The sequence below is a fragment of the Lagopus leucura genome, unplaced genomic scaffold (assembly GCF_019238085.1).
Source record: "Lagopus leucura isolate 7727_CA_CO unplaced genomic scaffold, USGS_WTPT01 Super-Scaffold_73, whole genome shotgun sequence".
NCBI lineage: Eukaryota > Metazoa > Chordata > Aves > Galliformes > Phasianidae > Lagopus > Lagopus leucura.
The window spans coordinates 27656170-27682057 of record NW_024962252.1 but is presented as its reverse complement, the minus strand read 5'-3'; the positions used below and the strand labels follow the sequence as shown (position 1 = coordinate 27682057).

At 41.0% G+C, this 25888-nt stretch overlaps 1 protein-coding gene across 2 annotated transcripts in view; it reads right to left on the bottom strand.

Annotated features, from left to right (window-relative positions):
• Positions 1-25602, bottom strand: part of ZNF292 (zinc finger protein 292) — a 57144-nt gene extending 31542 nt beyond the window's left edge. The window contains exons 1-2 of one of the 2 annotated variants that reach the window (XM_042881868.1): positions 25514-25547; positions 12946-13046 (exon numbers count right to left, since the gene is read on the bottom strand). In XM_042881868.1, the coding sequence (XP_042737802.1) occupies positions 12946-13017 (72 nt within the window). In that variant the 5' untranslated portion in view covers positions 13018-13046; positions 25514-25547. Of the gene's footprint in view, positions 1-12945; positions 13047-25513 lie in introns of both variants that reach the window. The other variant, XM_042881858.1, reaches the window with a different exon arrangement.
• Between the last annotated feature and the right edge of the window lie 286 nt (positions 25603-25888).

The window sequence follows — 25888 nt, the reverse complement described above, 5'->3', positions numbered from 1 at the left end:
CAAGTTGCAGCACAGACAAAACAAAATACCAAGGGTATTCCAGTCAAGGTCATTACAGGCCAAAAATTTTCATTTTTTCTGGCAAACAAGCTGCGTTAAAACTGATTTTAATTTAAAAGGAAATCTCAAAACAAAGTCACCTTTCAAAGAAGTTACATACTCCATCTTTTGCTGCAGCAGAAGACAGTTTCTCCAGCACCCAGTGCTCCCTGCTGGAATCCTGGGTCTCAAAGGAATATCATCTGTTTTGCTCTCACAGTCAACACGATCTCCTTGTAAGAGCAGATAAAAAAAGCACCGCAGATCATGGCAGAGCAATCAAGGGACAGCAAAGCACAGCAGAAGCATGAAGGAAGAGACAGCAAAAGAGGACTGGATAAACAAGATAGCAACATTAGCAAATGTGTATTTCTGTATCATATGGCAATTCAGACCAATGAACTAGAATAATCAGATCAGAACAAGATTTCAGTTTCATAGGATCTTCAAAGAAACTCCTGTCAGAAGTCCTTCTATTCCCGAATGCTCATACAGCCAGATGCACTCTGATTTCAGTTACTGATTTGTTCTAGGTGACATGATTAAGGATGCTAGCAGTAAAACAGCGAAGTTGAACAAAACAGCCCACCTTACTTTAACAACGAACAGTAGAGCTTATCTAATGTTATGCTTTTATAAAAGAAGCAATTCCTCCTCCCAGGTGAAAATGCAGAAACCAGCTGCTGGTGACATTATGAGTAAATGAGAGACTAGCATAGTAATAAAACATTCAGCATAGCTCTCTGTTCATTTGGATTCTTAAATAAGCCAGGAAAATTCAACATAGTAGTACGGAATGCTGCCTTGCATACCCTGCCACTTAGTTTCATTCAGCTGACTGCTTAAACCTGATACAGTGGATCTGTCCATCATCAATCTGCCAAATAGTTTCTGCCAGTAAGGTAAGTTTGCATTTAGAGAGTTGATATAGCAAACAGGATTCCTCACTTGATATCAGAAATGCTAGGTTTACCTGTTACTTGATGTAAATATGATTGAAGGTACGGCACATCTACATCTTCAGAAGTCTGCAGCAAGCAGCCAGATTAATGCAATCTTTGATGTGGCAAAGGACATTTCAAAGTTAGCTACCAAATCAGGACAGCATATCCTTAAAACCTCCAAGTGTGAAGTTGAGCAGGAGAGGAAAGAGAGGGTGCAAGGAAGGAGAAGGAACCCCACATCTCCCCACAGACATAACTTAAGCAATTGGTTATCTGCTAAGCAGGGCCCAAGAGGATTGCCAGCTGGCACTGCGAAGACAGACAGCAACACCTAACAGAAGAAATTAACTGCCCTCCTGGAGAGATACTGAAACAAGATATGGTATCAACCAGATCAGAGGATCTCAAGTTTCACAGGGCAGGAAAGAGAGCTCACAGGTAGTCAGCATGCTGAAAAGCAAGTGAGGCACTACTGGAGTCTGATCTGAGTATGGGAGACTATTTAAGACCACAAGCCCATTATGACAGATAGTCACAGACAGATAGATTATGACAGCCAGAGCTGTCCCAGGCAACTAGGAACTTTACAGAAGCATCATGTAGTCATTAATATCAGAAAATTGGATTGAGGAGGAATTACAGAAGCACCTGCAGAACCTACAAAAGCCCAACCAGCACCATCCCAATCCAAGTCTAGCTTAGTAAGTTGAAGCAAACAAAATATTATTTGGAAAATATACTTAGAAGTAGTTAACCAAAATAAAATTAAATTTAACCAAAACAAATTCAAGTGGGCAAGTTCTTAGAATTCACCATCTAATGACAACTATTTGGCATGCTGGTGAACACTGTTCATTAAAGCAATGCATACAGATTCAGACAAACTGTATAAAGCCTGCAGAGAGGTTTTCACCGTAACAGTGGCACTAATTTCAGCATTAAGTATTGCCACCTATTGCTACCTATATGTGAAATATGTATTTCATATATATATAGATCAGCCACTTCCAAGCCATTATATGAACTATATTAAGCACTTACGCCCACCACACCCTTCACAAACATTCTTCAAGTATGACAGATATCCTTGTCTGTCCTCAGACTACACAGCACTGTCAGTGTACAAATAAAATCAAATTCATTCTGTTTTGCTTAATGAATCATTGCTGTGCTCCGTTTACAACCATAAAAAGTAAGAATCTTACCCCCAGCCCTGGGCCTCATTAAGTTATTTATCTCCCCAGTTAGGACATGCTTGTTAATCAAGCCAAGTACTGTGTGTAGGGCACAGCAGCAAAATTCTGTTCCTCTGTGAGATTGAAAGTGCTTTTTATTTCAGCTGCAGCTTACATGGTCAGGAATGTTCTGAAAGTGGAAGCACTTCCATTTGTGCAACAAAAATCAATATACATTATATATGTGATTTAAACTGTGGAAAATACAGGTAACGTTCAGACAACATCTTTTATCTTTCTCAGTCGTTATCAGAGTGCTTACATAAATATTTCACAGCAGCAATGTACCCACCAGACGACGTGTTTCTACTTTCAAGTATTGCATCCAGCAGCCTCCTTTGCTAAAATTAGCCCTGCAATACCAAAGCAGTGTTTCATACTAGAAGGGACTGTTTACTATTAACTGGAGTTTCACATGTATGCTCCACGCCTACATGCTTCTTGAGAATCTGACCCTAAGATCTGATTCTTTACCTCTTAGACACCTGGATACAGGCAAGCTTACTTAAGTATGTTAAAACATGCCTCAAACTGTCACTTCCATTCCTGTCTAAGCCCAAGGGACTAACAGAGGGAGAAAGTGACGGACAGCAGAGATACAGGTCAACTGTGCCTCTGAAAGCACTCCTGTAACTAGCAAAATGCCCATTTCAGTGGCTACCCTCAAGCACGTTTACACCAGCAACAAGCATGACAAAGTTGTTAGGAGCTGCACACAGTGGCAGAAAGAACACCCTCTGAAAAAGCAAGTAGGAGGCAGTGGCAGCAGCCGCTGCATTACAAGCAGTAAGGCTCAGGAGTGAAAGCACTGCTTAGTCAGATCACCCCAGTACCTCATGTTCACATGGAGCTCATGAAGGCAGGGCTCACCTTCGGCTGGCACAACCCCACAATCTTCTCCTCCAGAATCTGCCAGTAACTGACCCAAAAACACAGATACCTTCACAGGAAACAGCAAAACAGGCTGGTTTCAGAAAACAGGGCAAGCTTTACGCAGAGATCCATTCACAGCTTGTATCATCAGATAGATCACAAGCAAATTAAAGTGAATTGAGGATCCTGAGTTTGCTATCACCAAGCAGCACAGTGCAGCTGTAGGCACGTGGCGAAGGGCTGCCAGATTCCCTCTCTGGGCAGAAAGCTGATACATGCGGGGCTTGTTAGTGGAAGATGCCAGGAGCTGAATGTCAACAAAGATTGCCAGCACTGATGTCAAAAAATGTAGCAGCCTGAGTAAAGAAAGTAAGGCACTGCAGCAATGATTCTAGAACACTTTTCTTGACAAGCACCTTAGGAATGACAAGACTAAGTGGATACACTTCCACATACCCAAATACTGGACTGGATGGGGCAATTGCACAATCTCTAGCAACACTTCAAGGGTAAAGAAGTTTTTGCCTTCAATAAATGTATATACAATGCACATGCAAATACACATCATATTAGACAGGCTCCCTTTCAGTTATATTTTTCTTCCTTTGGAGCTACAGTTACTCTGCTATCCTTGAACCAGACTTCTCTTTTGTTACCTGAAAAAATGAATAGGCTAAGTAAGGTAAATAACCAAAGAGATTACAAGTAAGTTTAAAGAAAAAAAAAAATCAGTTTCAAAGATGGAAATCTAAAGGTATGTTGTCTGTGAAGTACTTCTCTAACAACACAAAAAGACCTACTTGAGTTCCTCTATAAGCAAAACTACACTCCTTTTTGAAATCTCACATTAGCTATTACTTTGAAAGACCAAGACAACCACATCTGAACGTTTCTGGCTGACATTCCACGTGGTTAAATCACAGAACTATACTTCACATCTGAAAATTTTATACAGCAAAATACATTCTCCGTGGTGTACAAGAAATTTCAGTTCAACAGCAGTGGAATAAGCCAAAGTAAACAGGGAATCATTTGCATTGTTTGAAAAAGTGCATACTTTTTGGTGGACGATGAGGATGTGGGATATTTACTGGCGGTGGGTAAAGCAGGAACAAAGTTTTTTCAAAAATAGCATAGAAGAATTTAGTAGTTATAATCCCTCTCATGTACTGCTATCAAATTTGCACGTTCTGGAGGCATGCTACTTAGTATGCAAGGGAGTTCTTGCCAAAGCCTTATATGAATGTAAACAAAAGACCATGCTTCATCTTCATGCTGCAACACCCACTGCTCCTCCTTCTCCAGATAAGGCTGCTGTGTTTCCCCTCAGGGTGGCAGAAAGAACGAAACAAAGAGGTAAGGTGCTTCATGTTTACTGTATGTGTGGCCAAACCTATCGACACCACCAGGGCATACACTGGTTAACACCTACATGCAATAAACAACAAATCCTACCATATCCACATATCCATCATCCAAATAGCTAAGGTAAAGAATATTACATCATATTGAAAAAAAAAACAAAAAAAACAACTATTAAGATAAGAAAGGGGTGGCACAATTAAGGACCTCACAGATCAGTGAAGCACGTAAGATAGGCTCACAGTCTTTCACTTCAAACTGCCTTAAGTACTCATCCTTAATTTTTAAAAACTGAGCAGACCAAAAATCACAACACTCTTTGACCTGTAAATGTGAACAGCAAGTAGCTCAGTGCAGGACTAGATCTTCTAGATGTATGAAATACTGCCACCAGAAAAATTAAAGGAGTGCTGCTAATTTACAATATACAGCTGACAACCACATAAAATGAGATACATCATTTAAAAATGTGACTATTCAGTATTTAATTTCTGATGTTGTAGCAGATCACAGAATGGCCAGGGTTGGAAGGGACCTCAAGGATCATGAATCTCCAACCCCCCTGCCACACGCAGGGCCACCAACCTCCACATTTAATACCAGACCAGGCTGCCCAAGGCCCCATCCAACCTGGCCTTGAACACCTCCAGGGTGTCACATCACATGTGACAAAAATTTTTGGCTGTCTAAATCAAAAGCCACCCAGACTTCCAGCATCCTGATAAATTTCCAGCTTCATGTGATATCCAGTACCACAGCACTTGCAGTTTATTATAAAGCGTGCCCTGATTTAAAGATTAGTAGGTTGCGAAAATATTTTGTCACTATTGTATTTTCTTAAAGCTCTACACTTGAAATAGAGTCTTGTGGACTATGACTGCAGAAACAAATTTCCAGTCAGCCTCAAACTTAAGAGGACCTGTTGCTCCAGCAGAAGAACACACGTTTATGGGTCCAATGAGATTCACCCCAGGGTACTCAAAGAGCCTGCTGATATCACTGCAAGACCCGTCTCAATTAGTTTTCCAAGTCTTGGGAAACTGGAGAAGTTTCATTGACTGGAAGCTGGCAAACATCCCAGTTTTCAAGAAGGGCAAGAAAGACGATGCTGGTAATTACAGGCCTGTTAGCCTCACTTTGGTGCCTGGCAGAATTATAGCGAACATTATTCTGCGAGTTAGTGTAAGCCAACAGAGTCATAGGTTGCAGTCAACATGGGTTCACAAGGGGAAAGACCTGTTTAACAAACTCAAATCTCTTTTACAACAAAGTTACCCACCTAATCCACCAAAGGAAACCAGTTCATGTTATCTTTCTGGATTTCAGCAATGCCTTTGCTAACGTTTCTCACGCCATCTTTCTGGTCAAAATGTCCACCATACAGCTAGACAAAAACATGATGTGGTGGGTGAACAACTAACTGATATGTTGGGTTCAAAGGGTAATACGGCATATGGAGTTACATCAGGCTGGTGGTCACTCACTGCTGGGGTTTTGCAGGGCTCCCTTTTAGGGCCAGTTCTCTTTATTGTTCTCAGGAAAGACTTGGATGAATGACTTGAAACACTAAGTTTGCACATGAAACTAAAATGGGAGGAACTGTTGACTTCCCTGAGTTGTCTCTTGAGGGTAAAGGGGCCTTGCAAAGAGACCCTGACAAACTTGAGGGCAGGCAATCACCAACCACATCAAGTTTAATGAGAGCAAGTTCCATATTCTGCATTTGGGATAGGGCAAATCTGGCTACACACAGCGGGGGACAAACAACTGGAATGCAACCCTGCAGAAAGGGATGTGGCTCAGGTTGACTGCAAATTGAACCTGAGATAACAGCATGCCCAGGCAGTCAAAAGGGCCGCTAACAATCCTGGGGTGCATCAGGCAAGCTGGGGGTTAGGGGAAGGTTCTTCACCAGCAGGAGATGGGCATGGAACAGGCTGCCCAGGGCAGCAGGCACAGCCTGAGCTGCTGGAGTTCAAGGAGAGTTTGGACAATGCTCTGACACCTAGGATTTGATTTTCAGGTAGTCCTGTCTGGAGCCAGGATTTGGACTCAATCACCCTTACAAGTCTCCTCCAACTGGGGATAGTCTCTGATTCAATGATTCTAATGAACTGAATATGACTAGTAATTAAACTATGAGTAATTTAATTAGGCATAAAAGTTTAAATTCCATTCGCTTTCTTTTAGGAGTCTTATCTGCTTTTTGTACTCTTTTGACACCTTGTTATATTACTACATTGCTCAGTGGAAGAGAAATTAATTTCTCATGCAATCCTTGCAAGTCAACAAGACTAAATACCAACACCCAAAAGTTACTCTCATTGCAACAGACAGATCCAATCTTTGGATCACTGTTTTGGACAGTCTCTTTCCTGTACCTGCTTCATTTCTCAATTTTTAAATCAGTCTTGTGCCAATACCATTACATTCAAACAACTCTAATATTAAACTTTTGTACTACTCTTGATTTAAAGAAATAATACACTAAGTTGACCTGTGAGATTTTTCTTCCTCCATAAAAGATTATAACCTAGGGAGCAGAAATTAAAAAAACACAGAAAGTCAGATGGGAAAAGACACAGCTATGAATTCTGCACCACGCTTGAACCTCTGAAGTTTGTCTTTTTAAGGCTGCAACTCTACAAGACCGCTACAGGAAAAATCTCAAATAATTATTTTTGCCAGTGTTAAAAAACATCAAAGGCCAAACTCTTTATTTTTCATTTTCTCAGAAGTACATGAAAAGACAAATTTCCTGTCAAAATTCTATGTAAGCTTTCAGGCACTGGGAAAAAAAATAAAAATGCAGAGAATCCTCTTAATGGAGCTTGGAATGCCAGAGATGCATGTTTCACATAGAAACAAGTAAATGACCAGACAGAATGCTGAAATACATTTTTATTTGAAGTAATGTATCATCTGTGATGCTATCACTATCTCACTGTAAGATCAGGAGAGCTAAATATGCAAACTCACACAACATATATATTTTTGAACAGCTGACTTCTACTGCAGATCTTGTTACAAACTCCTATTCACCGGCAGACAACACCTTTTTAAAGTGTACAATAAATGTAAGCGGGAGTAGAATCTGAAGCACTGTGAACTGTTTGGTTCATCTAATTACTGCTTAAGTGGTTCTCATCATTTGAGTCACTTTCTTTTCCTACACAAACTGGGCAAATACAAGGCCATATGTATTTACTTCCTTCAGGTCATGAAATATATATATTGTGGTCAGCTACCAAACCACACAAAAAGAGAATATTACCCTGACCTTTAAAAACTCCACATTACTTGCATGTTCTTCAGCTCTCATTTCCTCAAATTTCACATGCACTACTTCAGATGAAGAACTGTCTTCTGAAGACATACAGCTGCATTTTAAGAATTCAATCCACAACATTGAGCTTTTTTTTTTCTCCTCTCTCCTGCTTATCTGTGCCTGAGTTACAAAAGCATGCAATGACATGCCAGGTGAGCTAGGCAATGCCAGACAACACAGCAGCTGTAAGGATATGAAAATGCTCATCATGTCTATTTAAAGAGTCTTCCTAGGCTAACTGCTATGCTAACAGACTGCTGCTGAGTGTGAGGAACACTGACAGTGCAGCCATACTTACCTCTGAAGAAAACAGAAAGGAACAAATGATGACATCCCATCCTTTATTACTAGCACGATTCTTTGTTTTGGATGACAAAATGAAAACACAGTCCTGAAAACAAGCTCTAATCCCTTTACCACACTTTGACTGAAATGCACTGTAGCCCATTATCTAGTATCCTACCAGTTTTTGCATTCTTGTATTATATCTTGTAATATCTTGTATTCCATCTTCCCGGGTTTGACGCTTCACAATTAATTTAACTGAAGCTCAGACAAGTGAGGTTTACTAAATTTCTCTTGCTAAAATCGTTTGTTCCCCTTCGTGAATGGGTATTTCATTTTGCTGTCTTTTCCATTCATCTCCATACCTTGCAGGTAATCATTAACAGAACGTAAGGATCTGGAAGTCTGACTAGCAGGCCTAGATAGTTTCTCCAGTATATTCCTTCTCCAGCAAAGGAACCATCTGCTATTCACAAATGAAAAATAGTTGAGTAGTACATTAAAGACTCCCAGTGTTAACCCCCAAGGTCTCTAATCTTAAATCAGTTTTCAATCCCCAAACCCAACTCTGCTTCTCTTTGAAAATGTTTCAGTTTCACACTGTTGACTTCTCTCAAGGTACAACAGTCATGAGTTACAACTAATTGCTTCTGTTTAACTGTGAACCAGATCACAGAATCACAGGGGTTGAAGGGACATCTGGAGATGACCCAGTCCAATTGCCCCGCTTTAGTTCATTCCCTAGAATAGGCAATCAGAAGAAAACAGAACAGCATTTGAAAAAGCACGTAAACTTCCCTGGCCAAAGGAGAAAAAGGAAACTGGTAAGAGCACAAAACAGTGCCAAGGGGAGGTTCTAACTAGACATTAGAAAACATTCATTTGCTTTGAGAGTGGTCTGATATTGGAACAGGATTCCTAGAGGCAGTTGATGCCCCACATCTGTCAGTGCTCTAGAGGCATTTGGATAATGCCCTCAATCTGCTTTAACTTTTGGCAAGAGCTTAAGAGATCAGGCAGTTGGACTAGATGATCTTTGCAGGTTTCTCCCCACTGAGCTATTCTAACAGTTTAACTTACAGTAATATTTCTAAAATAAGGACATTTCTGCATCAGGAAACAAAAGCACCACGAAACACTTGTTAAACCAATGAAGTTATTGCAGTATCTGTGGTTCTGCATGAAAGATTGTTCACCAGTCACACAGACACTCCTCTATGCTCAGACTTCAAAGTCTCTGTCAGTTACCTCCCCCACAGTACACATGTTCATCAAATGCTCTTGCATTCCAAGCTTGTATCTCAAAGGAGTCATATCAATGCACCCCAGATGTGCAGCTGTCCAAAAAGGAAGCAAAAGAAGGCAACTGTGCACAAACAATGGAGAACACTGTAGTTCATGATCTTCTAGATGTATTCTTACTAAGGATGCTCATCCCGATTCTATGGACACCAAAGTACTTTGCAATCTCAGGAAGCTGCAAGTGAGGTACAAGTTGGACAGGTAAGCCATCAGACATAGAAGCTTCAAAGACCTGAATACCCAGACTGATAAGGCCGTTGCCCCAAGGTGTGAGTTAACACATTTCTTTAAAAATAAATGCAATAGGACTTTTGAACATTAGCACAGTACCTACAGGAGTTGCAGATAAACCCAAAGTATTTCACACAACAGTGTTAAAATTTTTTTCAACAATTACAGTGTGTGAACAGCAATATGAAAATTAAGCTATTATGTGTAACAAAACAACTGCTTAGATCAGGGACAGAACAGTAAGGTGAGAAACAAAAAGCCTTTATCAAAGAAGGGGAAAATCACTGAATTTTCTACTGTATGCAAGACTCATCTTTATGGGAATAAACATGCAATGATGAAATACTCTTTATTCTTTTTAGGATATTTTTTCTTCAAGGGAAGAAGGAATTTCTCAATTTGCATGCAGAGGTGACAAGTTCAGGGGCTTGTAACACAGCATGGCTGCTGGAGAGTAAACAAGTGCTACAAACTGCAAGACAGCTTAGCTCCTGACAGAGCTGTTGAACCTTGGGGACAAAACACAAGGAACATAAGACTACATCTGAATTGATGTGTATTCTGATTAAGCAGGTAGGTATACAATCTTGATGTTGCCGATGGCTTCTAATGTTACAGCAGTGGAATAAAAACTCTTCCAGTGTAACACAGCTGGTATTGTTTTGCTGGTCCTTGGGCTTCTCATTCAAAGGAAGGTCACTTTTGAGAGCTGAGTTTTTTGGGGTAAGCTTGTCAGTCTGAACCAAAAGCTCAAAAGTTACTGTAACCAGTAAAGAATTAAGCACATGACAAGGCTGCATCCTTTGAATTCCTGGAAAGCTGGTAACAGTCTACTTGGAAGGTGCAGTTTATGATAGCTCATAAACCAAGTAGGGCTTCTAGCCTCAGCTATTCACCACAACTGCAGTCACAATCTCAAAGCTCCACAGCCTCTAAACAGTAGTTGGCCTAAGAATCTGATCAAGAATAGTCCTCAAACTCTTTTTTGTTTTTTTTTTTTAAGCAAAGCAGTTGGGATTACTAAGCGTACATTAGATAAGCTACTTCAGCTATGCTTGAGTCCAGAAGCTTTGGTACTGCTGCACCAGTACCAGATGATAAAAATCTTTGTGAACTCTCCCAGCAAAACTCCACCTCAAGAAACCTCTGAACAATCTTTACAGGTGTTCAAATTCCATTGCTCTCGGCCTCGATGAGCTGCAGTTCTTAAAGCCAAAGACCACTTTGTGAACTGCTTTCTTTCCTTTCAATGCTCTACCAGAAGATGGAGAACAAACCTTTCATCATATAAAAAACAGGAAATCTTAAAACTTGTCTGTAATTTGCAAGTTTGGAAAAGCATAAATTAATGCTTTTAAAAGCAATCTTTGGGTAAGTTTCCCAAGAAAAGCTACGAGAAGGAAGTTAGAGGACACTAAGGAATAGCTGGGATGAAAAAAGCATTTACATCCACACTGCATGAAGACAAGGCTACTGAACTGAGACTGTCAGTCAAGCAGAATTTCAAGGAAAAAAAGACTTGAATAGCTCCTGAACTAGTTCTAGGTGCTAAAGAAAACTTAGTAGAAAGTGCCTAAGTTAAACAAGGCTACCTCACTTTCCAGGAGACTTCAGATTTTCAGACATTTTAAGCAGCCACTATGATCAAGATGATTTTCAAAGAGTTTTAAAGAGCAAGCTAAACATCTACATTTTCTTGTCTACCTATCACATCTGAGATGTCAGCCCTGTGGAATGAGACATTTTTCTCCATCACCACAACCCATCTTTTCCTCCCTTTCATGTTTGCCTCCAACACAGAAGCACAAACATAAGCAGCCTGTTTTCCTACTGCTTTTTCAGTTGGGTTGCACACTGCAAAGCGATTTTTAGAAAGGAATGGTTATTCACTACAAACATCAGACAGAGCAGCACTATCCGATATGCCGCTGCCCTCACAGGATGCCAAAATAAAGAACCAAAGCATATCAATATAAGGCAGCAAAATTAATTTTTATTTTAATTATTTATATCTGCACGTGGAAGGGCCATGCAATGGCTTGGGGGCTGTAAAGGGACTTAAAGATTAAGTAGTTCCAGCTGTGGGCATTTTACAACAGACTGACTCAGAACTGTACCTCTAATTTACTTCCAAAACAGTTTAATTAGACAAAAATTGATACAAGTTAATTGAATCAGCATTTGCCTACAAATGATTAGCATCATTATCTTAATTTTGTAGCTACGCAAGCACTGAGAGCACCAGCTCTTACATGGTTGGTATTATCATGCAGCATAATCCAGAACAGAGCACCAAAACTTTAGCAAGTATAAAGCATAAGACTGCATTTATAAAACAAAGGATTACAAAATCAAGTATGATCATGGGTTTTTTTTTAGCATGCAAATACTATGTAAGTTACAGTTAGGATTAACAAATGATCAAAGAACATCAATGCCCTTTTTTACTGCATTTTAGTTCTCAAAGCATTTCAGGATTTTAAGTGGCCACTGTACTACTTCTACTTTGAATGCTCCTTCCAAGTTGCTTCATAACGATGCCTTCACACAAAGCACAGATCCACATATTCGAGATGTTTTTGGCTGAAGATGCAGCTGAAGTTGCTTTAATTCTAATGGAGATATTGATTTGAGCATAGGAGGACTGAAGCCAAACTCTTAACTCTATTGCTTATAAGTAGATCACATTTAAGCAATTGTTTTCATTCTCAGTTTCAGCAGATACAGTGCAGAATTACAGTGCAGAATTATCATTTTTTTCCACCCCTACTACTATTCCTTGGCTTCACTACCAAGGCAGCAGTTTCTGTCTTCCTCAGAGGTTTTTCCTTTTCTGTCAAGCAGAAAATTCCAACTGTTCTACACCCATAAAAATCACAGGGGTTGGAAGGGACCTCAGGAGATCATTGAGACCAACTCCCCTACTAAAGCAAGTTCCCTACAGGAGGAAAACCCCATGCAGATAACACTGGCTGCTCTATCCTGAAGTTAAAAGCAAAGCAAAGGCAAGACAGAATTAGTGAGAACTGAATGTGTTGAGTTCAAGAACAACTCAAAGTGAAGAGAATCATTCAAAGATGCTTATGAACAGCAAAAACTTAAGAACTACACCCCACACGAGTTTGTCGTCCCCCCAAAATTCCACATGACCACATAGCACTTCAGTGCAATGCAGAAAGAGCAGATCCATATAGCAAAAGGGCTGGTGCTGAACAACTACATAAAGCTGAAACATAGCTCATCAAACCAGAACAGAGAATAAACTGCAATGCAGAGACACAACTTTCTTGCAGCAAAATTGCAAAAATATAAAGAGACAGACCTAAGTTTTGTGCTTAATCCTTACCGTGAAGTGAAAAGGAGATGCACAGCAACAGGAGGAAATCAGGTCCCACACAATTATCTTGCAGTAACTCATTTGTAAACCAACACTGAAGAAAAGCAATCCTGCCAGAGATTTTTGAAGACAACAGTAAGTTCAGAGAATTATTTACCCCCCCAGGAAAAAGTAATTGCTAAAGAATTGATACTAACTTCTAATCAATTGTGATGTAATAACAAGAAATAGAGTACGTTTGAAATCTAGTAAAAGTGATCAACTACCCTGCAATGAATGATTAATTTTCTTATTCTCTTCAGCTCCTACACGTCCATACATCAATGTAATAGTAGTTTATTATGTAAAATAAGTTTACTGAATAACATCCCATGAAAAATATCACATAACATGAAACTTGAGGGAGAAGATGGAAAGTCATAAGAATAATTATGAGGGTTGTTTTGGCTCTTGCCTAAAAACATTCTGACAAGTAAATCTCACCGTGGTTCTGCTTACCATAAATATGCACTAACTAAACAGATGTCAATGCTTCTGAAGATGCATGGATTACATGAACTGCCCCCTCCTTTCTCTACTTTTGTTATATAAGGCTTTCATAATCTTGATGGTTCTTCACAACTACTTCACCGTAACTCTCACCTCATGGTTGCACACCCCTGGTGAAGAGACTTGGGCCCAACTGCAAGAAGAATCTGTGTAATGACGGGCGACAAAAGAGCTCACCCTTAACTTCTATTTGTAACGCCTGTTACAAGTCAGTTTTGTAAGGACAGCAGCGCCCCGTGCCTCCAGCACATAAGCACAGGAAGCTGAACAGACCCCTTATCCAACTGCTGCTACTTCACTTGGCAGATAAAGTAACAACAGTAACAGAAGAAAAAAAAAAAAAAAAGGAAGACCTGCTTTCTAATGCACGTAACTGTAACTTTCAAAGCAAAGTGCCGCTGCCCCAAATTACAGCTACTTAACTAAGCCAGATATCAGCATGCAGTCCAGATACACTTCTAAGGCACAGTCTACACTGGAACAGAGTTTGAAAGAAGCACAAAGATACAGAAGCAGAAATAGCAGAAAGGCTGTTTCTGGGGCTCAAGGCTGCTACAACTCTCAGAGCAATAACTGCGTCATCTACCATTCCCAATAAAATACCACACACACACACAAAAGACAGCAAGGATAAAAGTCAACTATTTGGAAAGTTAATTAGCAGCCATGGAGCTTTTTGTTAGCAGATAGATGTTTCTCTCCCCATATTTCTCAAAGGAGCAAGCAATCAGCATGTTTTTCATCCAGGCACGCTGAACATACGGCATGAGCTCAGACTGCTAATAACAAAGTAGACAGCCAAAATAAAAGGTGCCAAATCTCCCATTATTCTTCAGTCATTATTCTGATTAAGATTCAAAATCCAGCTAGTTTTCAAAACAGAAGTAGAATTGCTTAGAAAATGAATGAACAGCCTGTTTATATCTACAAACTGTTTCAAAAAGGAATCATTTTAAATTCCACGAAATGACTTCATTAAGCCTCACACTTTGCCACACGCAGAAGAAATTATCTTGTTTTTTAATGCTTGCATGTAGACTTTTAACATTCTGTATTCAGTATGTTCTTTCCTACCCTGTAACAGCAGTTGTGATTTCTCACCTGCACCCCTGCATGCAAGTGAGGATGGAATAGACCTAGGCTACGTTTCTCTCTCAAGTTTTCATTCAGGTCTCAACTTCATGTTGCCTTCCCAACCTTTCTGTGTGTGTTTAGTTAAAAACAATATTCAGCAGTTGGCTAATAACCAGGCATTTCTGGAATGTGGTGGGATGCTCATTACAGTCGACTTTCATCCACTGCCAGGAAATCTAATTTACCTATTCCTTAATTAACAGACTGGCATACGGACAGAATAAAAATAGGAAGACATCCAGAAATAACTGTATCTGTTTTGAAAATACATGAATTTCTTGGAATATAGATGACTTGAACATGCTCTCTTGGTCAAGTAAAGAGAATTGCTACAAATATTTCTGTAGTTTAACATGCATTAGGTGTTTGCCTTAGCTGTTTTTATCAGATGGATGCAACTTCATCCAAGCTTCTTAATTCTGATGAGAACCTAACTGATAATCCTCTTCTTTAGTAGAAAGGTTACTTGTCATTTTAAGTGGTCCTGTTCAGCGATGTCATGCTGATATCCCAAAGGATGCTTCCATCTGATCTACACTTTCTGTGAAAGAAAGAATAAGGCAGAGTCTGCAGAGCCTGCCTGATTTACGGAGCACAGCAGCCTGACGTGTCCTTATAGCAGTGCCAACATACAGGCAATGCATCCACACACAAGAGAAGAGAGGAGCCAAGACTGTGCTCTCTGTGAACACGTTAACAGCCCACTGCAGAACTGGGAGCTTCTGTCATCCCACCAGTACAGTTACTGAAGTCTGCCTGGCTACCCAAGAGCAAGACTTAATTGCCATGCCAGTTTCAACTGGATCATTATGCAAGTTGCAGATCCATAGGATTTGCAGATCGAAATTTGCCTCATCTTCACCATTACTGATTCACATGTATTTTTGTGCCAGCTGTTCTTCCCACACCAACTTATGCCTTTTGTGATTCTAAGTATTTAACTCTTGCTGTCCTCTTCGTACTGTTTGCCCTGTTACAAAGCAGTGTGCCATCATGAGCTCAAAGCAGCAACCACAGAAACTCCAAGCTCACAGAAGCTCAGAAACGCCAAGCGGGTAATTTGATTTGATGCCTGATCACTGAATATACCTCTCCAATTCATCAACATGATATTCAGTGCATTAGATGCATAAATATCAAACACAATTTCACCTATTCATCAGAATCGATTCTCTCCATCATTTTGACGCACAGAAGACAAAAACAGTCCTACCTGGTAATGTTCTTTACAACATACAGAAGTCTGAGAAAGTAATACTAAAATAACTCAAGTGAAAACTCAAAATAACCCTTATATTCAGCCCAAAATATAACAGAGCTACAAGATAAAGACTAGTATTTATCCTAATGAAATCCTAAACAATTTCACCACAAGCCAAGGAACTTTACTTGACATTTCTCAAAGCAGCAGCCCAGCAGGTAGGTCAGAATGAACACCAGCCATCACTACCATCAGTACCTGGAACAGGACGGACTTTTTTTGGCCTAAGTTTTCAGGATTACACGAGTCAGGGCAAGGACAAAGAATTGTTACTAGTTCAGAATGATTAAATGAAGTAATCAGATAAGAACTACATTAGTTAGCACAGGATTTTCCTCATTCTCTGATGAAAAGATGAATTTGGTTTAGCTCCATACCAAGAATAGAAAGGTCAGAGATATCACCTACTGGAAGACAACATATCTTATAAAAGAGGAGATAGTGAAAAAAGCTTATTAGAGTAAAACCTGCAAAAAACTAGCCGTGGTTGTGGTTGGTTTTTTTTTTTTTGTAACTTTAGTTCAATTTCCTACTGAATCAGGCTTGTTGTCATAGCATAACTTCATAAAGCTCCATTTTGATGTCACACATGCTCTTCTTTTTGCATGCCTTTGTTCTGCCAAGCGCTAGGTATTATTAGATTAACTCTTCCCAAATAAAAGCGCCGTTGTTCATCCTCAGTGATGAAAGAACCCTGAAGTAATACCACTGACTTGTCTTTAATGTATATTTGGAAAGACAAATAGGGGAATAGTTTCATGCCTTAGAAAAGCACCTGCATGCTTATTAAAACATACGACATTAGGTTTTTAGCATATGCAAGGCCACAAACTTAATAAAACAAGGAATTATGTCACATTGTTAATTTAAATAACAGGTGAACAGTTGTTGTAAATCTCTACTTAAGAGAAGCTGATGATATAATGTCTTGCCAGCTTCCCTCACAAGAACAGAAGCATAATTTACACTGTACTATAAGTGCTCAAGGATTCATACAGAGGCCTTTATAAACAGTACTAATAATTATAACAACAACAAGAGATATAAGTCAATGCCTGGAGCACTATTTTCTGGAGACATGCTTCATACATACACAAATTTGAAACAGTATCTATGAGCAGGGCATCAGTTCAGTTAGTACTATCACAGTGAAGAAACAGCACCTTGCTGTCTCCTCATAATAGTTACAATTTAATTACTAATGTAGAGAAGCCTTAGGATTACAACATACAGAAATGCATGTATAAAGCCTGGAGAAGAACTCACATTTACCTGGCAGATTAAAAAGAAAACCCCACATGAAACCACCAGATTTTCGCTCACAATGGAAATAAAGATTCTTCAAAAGACCACTTTTTTTTTTTTTTTACTGTTTCCCCTGAAGTTGTCATCAGGAGCTCTTCCCTGACAAAATGGCAATAACAAAAGGAAAAAAAAAGCCCAACAGCTCAAGAAACAATGGCCCGACTATTCATACAGATGCATATCTTGCCTAGAAGGAACCAAGAGATGCAATATGGATGTCCCGATACAATGAGACGCCTGGACGTGAGCTGTAACAAATGCACTCCTTGTACAGTCCTGCACAATACAGATTCTCTTTATTCACTATTACAGCGTTTTCTAAAAAATGAATCTTAGATGATGATGCTTTGTAAAAGGAATTTAAGTATAACTGGTATTGCTTTCAAGTGAAGTTTAAAAAAAAGGTTTGGATTTGTGGGAAAAAGGCAATGGCAGAAATATTCATTTTCTGTACTACAGATACGTTTAATTATGGTAGTATAGATGCAGAGATATTAATTACTACGGCCAAATACCACAGTAAGGCATCCACATTTTTATTTCTGAATAACTGAAGGACTAGGTAAAGCAAGGCATCTCTCCATGTTTGAATGGGCAATTAAAATCAAAGATGTTACAGAGCAAAGCTAACTGTAATCCACACTTCATACTCAGCAACTATTAATTTTTGGTTAAACTTTTTTCTTGGAGAAATGGTGATTTGCTAATAGGAGATTTATCTTCAGTAAAACAACAGGTCTCTAACTCAGCAAACATTCTCCATCAGAACATTCTCCTTCTCCATCAACTATGACACCAGATACATATTTGCTAAACTGAAATATTTTCCTTACTAAGCTGGTAACTAAGTGGAATGCTTTGTTTCAGTATCACGTGCAGCACCTTACATATAAAGGTGAGCTAAAACTTACTTCTAAAACTTAGGAAATGTTATTAGTTTTTCATTTCTCTGTCTTCTGAACTACCTCTATTTGTCACACCTTTGAAAACCACCCCTTTTTTCCAAGACTGCAGCAGCAATGATAAATAGTATGTTTCACCAAAAAAACCTACCTTCAATCTTAACCCTTACATTGTCACCTTCTTACTGTCTGCTCAGAAAACTGAAAATTGGAGAAAGACAAAGGTAGCTTTGAATGCATACATGGTACTTCTATTAGGAAAGGAATATATCACATTTCACACCCCCTAGGACAGGATAAATCCTAAGTATTAAATTCCAGTGAGAGACTGGAGATTAACTTAGACCTTAAAAAGTTACAAAACTTTTAAAGGCAAGGATAACTGAACTAAAATCCATCATCTATGGAGTTTTCAAAGTCTTTCTTACCAGACATTTTGAGAACAGGTTAAACAAGCATCTGTAGTTCCAGTTTACCAAAAGCATCTCCTGTTTTGGAATCGCAATCTAGACGGCTGAAACTTCTTCCAGATCCACATCCCAAATCCAGCTAGTTCAAAAGGAATGCTTTCAGAACTTAAACACACCAATCACAATGCCTGCTCTGACCTAAGTTCGACCTATTTTTCAGCAGTTTTTGGTGCAAAAGAAAATTTATTTACAATCAAGAATAAAAAATGATCCTTTTTTTTTTTTTTTTTTTTTTTACATAAATAGCAACATATAAAAACGAAAAGGCAATTTTTGTTACAGCACATCTTTAACTCAATTTTTTGCCAACAAGATGAGTTTAACATTCCCCTCACTTGCCCAACAGTAATGAAAAGTAAATTAAAAGGCTGTTACTAAAGGTTTGCTTTTTTTCATAAACAGAATGTGAAGAGCACAGACAGCTTAAGCTAAGTGCACCAGGTCTAGCTGTCTGAATAAGCTAAGAAATAACTGGGTAGCAATTCAAATAAACCACACAAAACTACATTTTGTAATATCATTGACTTGAGGTATAGTATCACTTATAAGTTGATGTGACACCAGCAAAACACACGTTGAACAAAGCGCACTGTGTGCACCTAGATATCCCAAAGTATTACTGCATCTCTAAAGTTATGGTCAAGCATTAGACTAAAGTTATCTATACCAAAGAGAACGTTTACACGCTGACATGACTCAAAGAAGATGAACGAAACTCTGATTTTCAGAGAGATACACAGGTAGAAAAAAATTAACTATTTCAATAATGTTCACTTTTATACAGGAAATCTGTATTTACAAGACTTTACTGTACAAAACACTGAACTCTTAAAGAAAATTAGCTCCAGTTGAGCATGACATTAAGTAGTTCTGCCACTACTGAGGATAAAACAAGATTAATTATCGTCATTGGTTAGATTTACCCTAATCAGTAGTTTTTCCTAAACGCATATTATTCTATGCACATCTGCACCCATACTGCAATTCCCCAACTCTCACAGTGTAACTTAAAGATCAGGAGGTGCCTTTTGGCACACCAGTAAGGCAGTGAGTGGTTCAGTGAGTCAGGTCCTATAGTAACAAAGAAGCACAGACATGCCTGTAGCAGCTTAAAATCTGAATGAGATGTGACAGTGATTACAACTGTTTTTCTTTACACACTTGGAAATCTGTGTGGAATACCGGAGCTGCGCAGATTGTGATTTCTGGCAGTTGTATGCACCTCTTGAATGGCAGATTATCTGGGGGTCACAGGTAGAGATGTAAAACAGAAGAGGACTAGAAGTTACTATGCAAATCTTACCCTCAAAGTGAATGGTATTATATGAAAATAAAAATATCAGCTGTGACATCAGGAAGAAATACAGTAGAATATAGCAGAAGCACAAAGATGGACACATCAAAGCAGATGCTCAATGTAGAATGCCCTGGACTCAAAAGAAAACACTTTTCAGAAGAAACAAGGAAGAGAGCTACAGCAATAGTACATACTCAAAAGAAGAGACAGAAACCTGGTTACACAGGAAAGCACTGAAGTGAAAGCTCAACAGCAGGACCACAAACCCTTACACAGAACAGATCCCAGGTCAGCAGTGGTCAATGCACAGCAGTGCACCTGCGTGGTTTCTGCCAACCAGCTCCACCTGACCAGCATCCACTCGCTTGTATCACCAAAGTGAGTGGTCACATCAGTAGGAAGGGCACCACGACTGCAGGTGACTGATGAAATGGGGAACAAGCCCTTCAAAGTCTGCTGAGGTCTTTAAACGCAATGACTCTTGGCAAGGGATCGTGCTCTAGTTCCTACAGAAAAATAAAGGAGCCTTAGTAAAAAACTCCTTTGTTGTTGAATTAAGATACACTGGGTTGAGATAAATGCAGAATTTGGAGCTGAAAGGTTTAAAATAGACTTTATTTCAACTTCTACAGACAGAACTGAAGACTATTTCTGTCAACCTGAGTCTGAAGAAGCAGCTGAGAATATGGAGGCTAAAAGTGAGGAAGAAATCAACAGTAAGGAAGACATCCTAACATTGTGAAGAATGGGTGATGTATAAAAACTGAAAGCCAACAGCAATAAGACAGAAGAAAATTAAAGTAACCTCCAACACAGACAAATCATTAGTGATTACTTGTAAACAACGCACAATGAATTCAGAGCTTTCTCTAATGATCATCAGATTACTATAACCCAATATTAAGACCTAATCTAGCAAACACAACGCAGAGGGAAGTAGGACCGTAAGGTATAGCAGTGGGACTGATACACAAGTGGTCCCTAATGAATACTTCATTAGTACCTCCATACATAATTATCAGTTTTAAAAAAGCAGCAACTGAACACACAGGGAGCTGCAACATCAGTTGAAAAATAGGATTTCTTTTTTTTAATTCTAAATTAAGCAGCAAAGTCCCTTTTTTTCCCCTCCAAAGTTCTCCACCAGCACTTGGCTTTTGCTACTAGTGTTAAGATGTCCCTATGCTGATGGCCAACAATGAATAAGCAGGCTATTGTGACAGAATATTAACACGTCATACCAAAGGCTAAACTCACTTGCTAGCATATTTTAACACATGGTTTTCTCATAATAAGCAGACAATAGTGATAAGAAAACCAATGGATGAAACAAAACGCACCAGAGTTATTATGGAAAAACAATACAAAAGCTCCAATTCTTTTCATAATTTTAACACAACTTGCTATTTGTTGACAACTCATGCGTTAGTACAACAAACCTGATGATCTTACGGTTTCAGAAGGTTTGTACCCTCCAAAAAAAAGAACAGGAAGGGAAAAAAAACCTCAGAAGCAGCTTCAGAAAACAGAAGTCAGAAATAGCCACGCAGATAAGAGTTTTAAGGTCCAAGATGAAACACACCAACTATATAAAGATACTCGGAGTAAGCAGAAGTACTTCAATGACTTAACACCACATTAGCTAGAAAATAAGTTTTCCTACCTGTTTGGTAATAACAAAAATAAAGATTACAGCGGACAATGAGAAATGGGAAAGGAACAGTGCCTGTATTGGCTATACACATTGGCATCATGTTTTCTCTAGCTCTCGGAGGAATAAAAGCTCAATTTGCTCTTTTGTAACTAAATACAGATGGGAATTAACAGATACCCTTAAAGAACGTAACCAGCTACCACACAGTGATGAAAGCACTTTCTGCAGACCATTCTGATTTCTTGCAAATTCACTATAAACTGACAGTTTATAGTCACTACATCTAAAGATTCTTGCTTTGTCAGTTCTAGTCTGCACACATTGCTCATGACAACGTAACTGCTGTGGACATGCTAACTTCCAAACTGCAACAGAAGAGTAGGAATCACAAAAAGGCATTTTTACACATACCTATAACAACGTGAACTCTGCTTGATAACAACTAAAAATAGTGTGCTCCATTGATAAACTAAAACCAGAATGCATGATTTCCCAAGTTCTGTGCAGTTATTTCGTGTCTAGAAACTAAGAATGAAGAAAAGCATGCAGGTGAAATCACACTGAGGCAAACACTGGAATAGTTCCTCTGCTCTGCCCTTCCAGCCTTAAGATATCAACAAGGCCCTCCGTTTTGTACGTATGAGCAGACAAATTATTCTTTTAAGCACATATATCCAAAGACTTGATTCTAGAAATCATGGCAGATGCCCTTAAACTGTTATTTAAAACACAGACTTCTGAGATGGCTTTTACCAAGACATGAATTTTTCATAATCTGTCACGCAGCGCAAGCTAAGCAGCTCAGCCTACTCTCTGAACCATAAGTGCTGTTTTGTGTTAGCCCCAATAGAGGACGGAAACTGCAGAAGAAGCTGAGCAAGTATTTTGGCACCATCAGCACAGGTGAACGAGTGTAAAAATCTGTTGAAGCAGTGTGAAAAACATCCAGCCAACATGACTGCTTTTCTCATGAAGCATCTTGCAGATGTGGCACTGAGGAACACAGTTAGCGGGCATGGCGGTGACAGGTCAATGGCTGGACTAGGCAAACTTCATGGTCTTTTCCAACCTTAATGATTAGAATCATAGAATCACTAAGGTTGGAAAAGACCTAAAAGATCACCCAGTTCAACTGTTCACCTATTCCCAATAGCTCCTACTAAACCATGTCCCTCAACACAACATCCAGTCTTTCCTTGAACACCCCCAGGGTCGGGGTATATTTTCACTATTAGCATTAGAGATGCACATATATGCATCAGTCACTCAAAATCAGTTTCAATAAAAATTACTGCTTCATCTCAAGCAGTTTTCTTAACATTCAGATTAAAAATTAGAACATCTCAGCTAACTTACTGCAATATGCTAAGCTGGGATATAAATAAGGTACTCAAATACATTTAAACATTACTAGGCTTCTACACAGCTCAGGCCACGCACAGGCATGCATCAGTCATCAATTCTGACCCACCACCACAAAGCACTTTTATGAAAATCATCCTTGAAAACGAAGAGGAAGAACTTCCTCAACTGACTGTTCTGCAGGGTTAACTTAGCATCGTATCTGTCAGCGCCAAAGTCCCAAAACTCCTGCACTGTGCCAGCAGATCACGTAAGAAGTTGCTCTGAAGAGCCATAAGCAAAGCTGTTGGCAAAGCCCATCAGTTACTATTAGCATGCCACCTAAGCAGAGACTTGTACCAAATTCCCCGCTTATCTTAACATACCATTTCCCCAAACCAAGTAAACTCCTTATGGGTTGCACTTCACATTTTTTACATCATAAAGTGGAATTTCAAAACTGCCTTTTTTTAAAATACACATTGGACATTTTTTAAAAACAAAACCACATATTTCCCATAATATTACCTCTTCTGAATATACACGATCATCCAGAAATCAGTAGTCTCTGCATAAACACCTTATGTAGCTCTGCACCTCTCTCTAGCCCTTTTGACCTTACGGTACAGCTTTTGCAATGAACAATTTCAGTGGCTTCTATTCATTTTTAACTGAGACTCAAGTGTAATGCTTTCACATAACACAGTTTTTCTATTATTTCTATTATTCTATTATGGCTGTTTAGATCTCAGCTTAAAGAGAAGACTTTCAGTGTGGAACAGCATGTATCAGCACTCAGTGTTACATATCATGATGCCTGCACATAGGAGGAACAGGTCCAGCCTTCCTGCTCTCTTGGTACAGAGGTGACAGTGACATTTCTAAAGACTGGAGATTCTTACCTAAGTCAATTTCTACATAACCTTTTTGGTACTGCAAGACTTGTTTTTCAAAGGAGTACATTTCAGAAAGAATCAGGTCTCAAAATGGACTTTTGTTAGCAGCCAATAAGCCAATAACTGTATGAGTTTTTGCTCTGTGCTAAAACCAACTGAATCTCATGAAGCTGTTCACTAAATACATGCGATCATAATTTGATAAATCAGCTTCTAACACTGGTAAATCTACTTGGTGCCAGAAAGGTGTCTGCATTCCCACTTGGCCAACCACGTCCGCCCACAAACAGCTCATTCAGCTGTCAGCCCAGGCCAGAGCCAGGTTTCCACCTCACCACTACAAATCCAAGCAAGCCGCCACAAAGATTGGACAGGCTGAGAACACAGCAATGCGAGCCAACATAAACCACTCTTGTTTCTGTGCATCCACACAGACGTTCTACTGAAGAACAGCATGACAAATTTCGATGAAAGAGAATCTAAAATACAAGACTTGTGTGAATGAAATCAAACACGAGAAGGGAACGTGCACAAAGTGCTTGACAGTGGATCTCCCTGGTTACCAAAGAGTGGTGCTCAGCTAGAGCCAAAGTGACAGACATGCAAATGGGCACCCCATAATGGCTTCCACCAGGAATAAACTCCTTCAGAGAAGACACGAAGCTACACAAGCCACATGACACAAGATCAAAAACCATCTCTGAATCCACGATCACCCATTCCACCTTTTACAAACTTGTCCATTCTCCATGAATGGCTGACAGCAACATGTAAACAGACATTAGTGCTGTTATCAGATGCACCTCTTGTTAAAACCAAGACCAAAGCCACGGGAGGCGTTTGAGAGAAATTCAGCACCTCGAGGGTTGTTTCACACACTGTTCCGTGCCCAATGTCAGCCGAAAAAGGACACGTAGGAGAAAGGAGGGCAACATGCAGACACGCACACAGCTAAGATGGAGCAGCGCGCCTTACAGCCAGCCCACACCGAAGTTTGTCGGGCAAGGGATGCTGCGGGGTCAGCAGTTCAGCAGCAGCACCTGCGGCACTTCCATACAGCGGTGCTCCACGCATCCCTCCTCGTCCTCCTCGTGAGGGCAAGGAGTGACAGGGAGGGCGGCACCGTCGACCTTCAGACCTCCCACCGTCACCGGAGCCCTAAGTTTAGTCCCCCACCGCTTTCTCTCATCCCGGATACCAACGACTCCAAATCGCCGCGGGCTAAGAGGGCACGGAGCGGCCGAGGGCCCCGAGCGCCCGGGCCGCGCTCCCGCTTCCCCCCCCAGCGGAGGAGCCGGGCCGCCGAGCCGCCGCCCCCCTGGGAGGAGGGGTGCGGGAGAGCAGGGGACGTGGGGGGGCGAGAGGGGGAGGGGGGGTCCGTCCGCCGCCGCCGCCGGGAACAAAGGGCCCTGGGCTGAGCCGAGCCGTAGAGCACAACAAAGGGGCCCGGAGACCGCGAGACGCGGGGCGGCCGCCGGGGAGGAGAGAAGGCGGGGGCAGGGGAGCGCGGGCCGGCCGAGCGGCTCCGGGCGCAGGGGGCGGGCCGGCCGTCCTCAGCGTCAAGCGGGAGCCCGGCCCGCAGCGCGAGGGGCCGCCCGGCCCAACTGCCCGCGGCCGACCGCCGCCCCGGGCCAACGGCCGCCCGCTCCTCCGGAGAGAGCGCCGCTGCCGCCGGGCAGAGCCCCGAGCTGCGCCCCGGCATCGGCAGCCTCCCGCAGCCCGCTCGGAGCGGAGGAAAGGAGGGGAGAGGAGAGAAGGGCGGCCTGACCTGGCAGAGCTGCTTGCAGTACTCGGTGGCCGCTTGCACGGCGGGCTCGGCGCTCTCCCGCAGCCCCGTCTCAAGCTCCAGCAGGCGCTCCCGCAGGCGCCGCAGCTCCAGCAGGTCGCCGCCGAGGCCGCCGCTCTCCTGCTCGGCCTCCTCGTCCGCCATCTTCGCACCCCGCTCCGTCGCGTACGCAGCCCCCCCTCTCGCCGCCTCGGCCTCCCGCCCCCCTCCTCGCTCGGCTACGCGTCACGTGATTACACAATGCCACGTTCCGGGGAGGGGTCACGTGCCGGAGAGGACGGGCGGGGAGGAGCGCGCGCGCACTACCCATCCCCCCGCGGCGCGGGGTTCGGCCGGGGAGGGGCGAGAGCGGGCAGG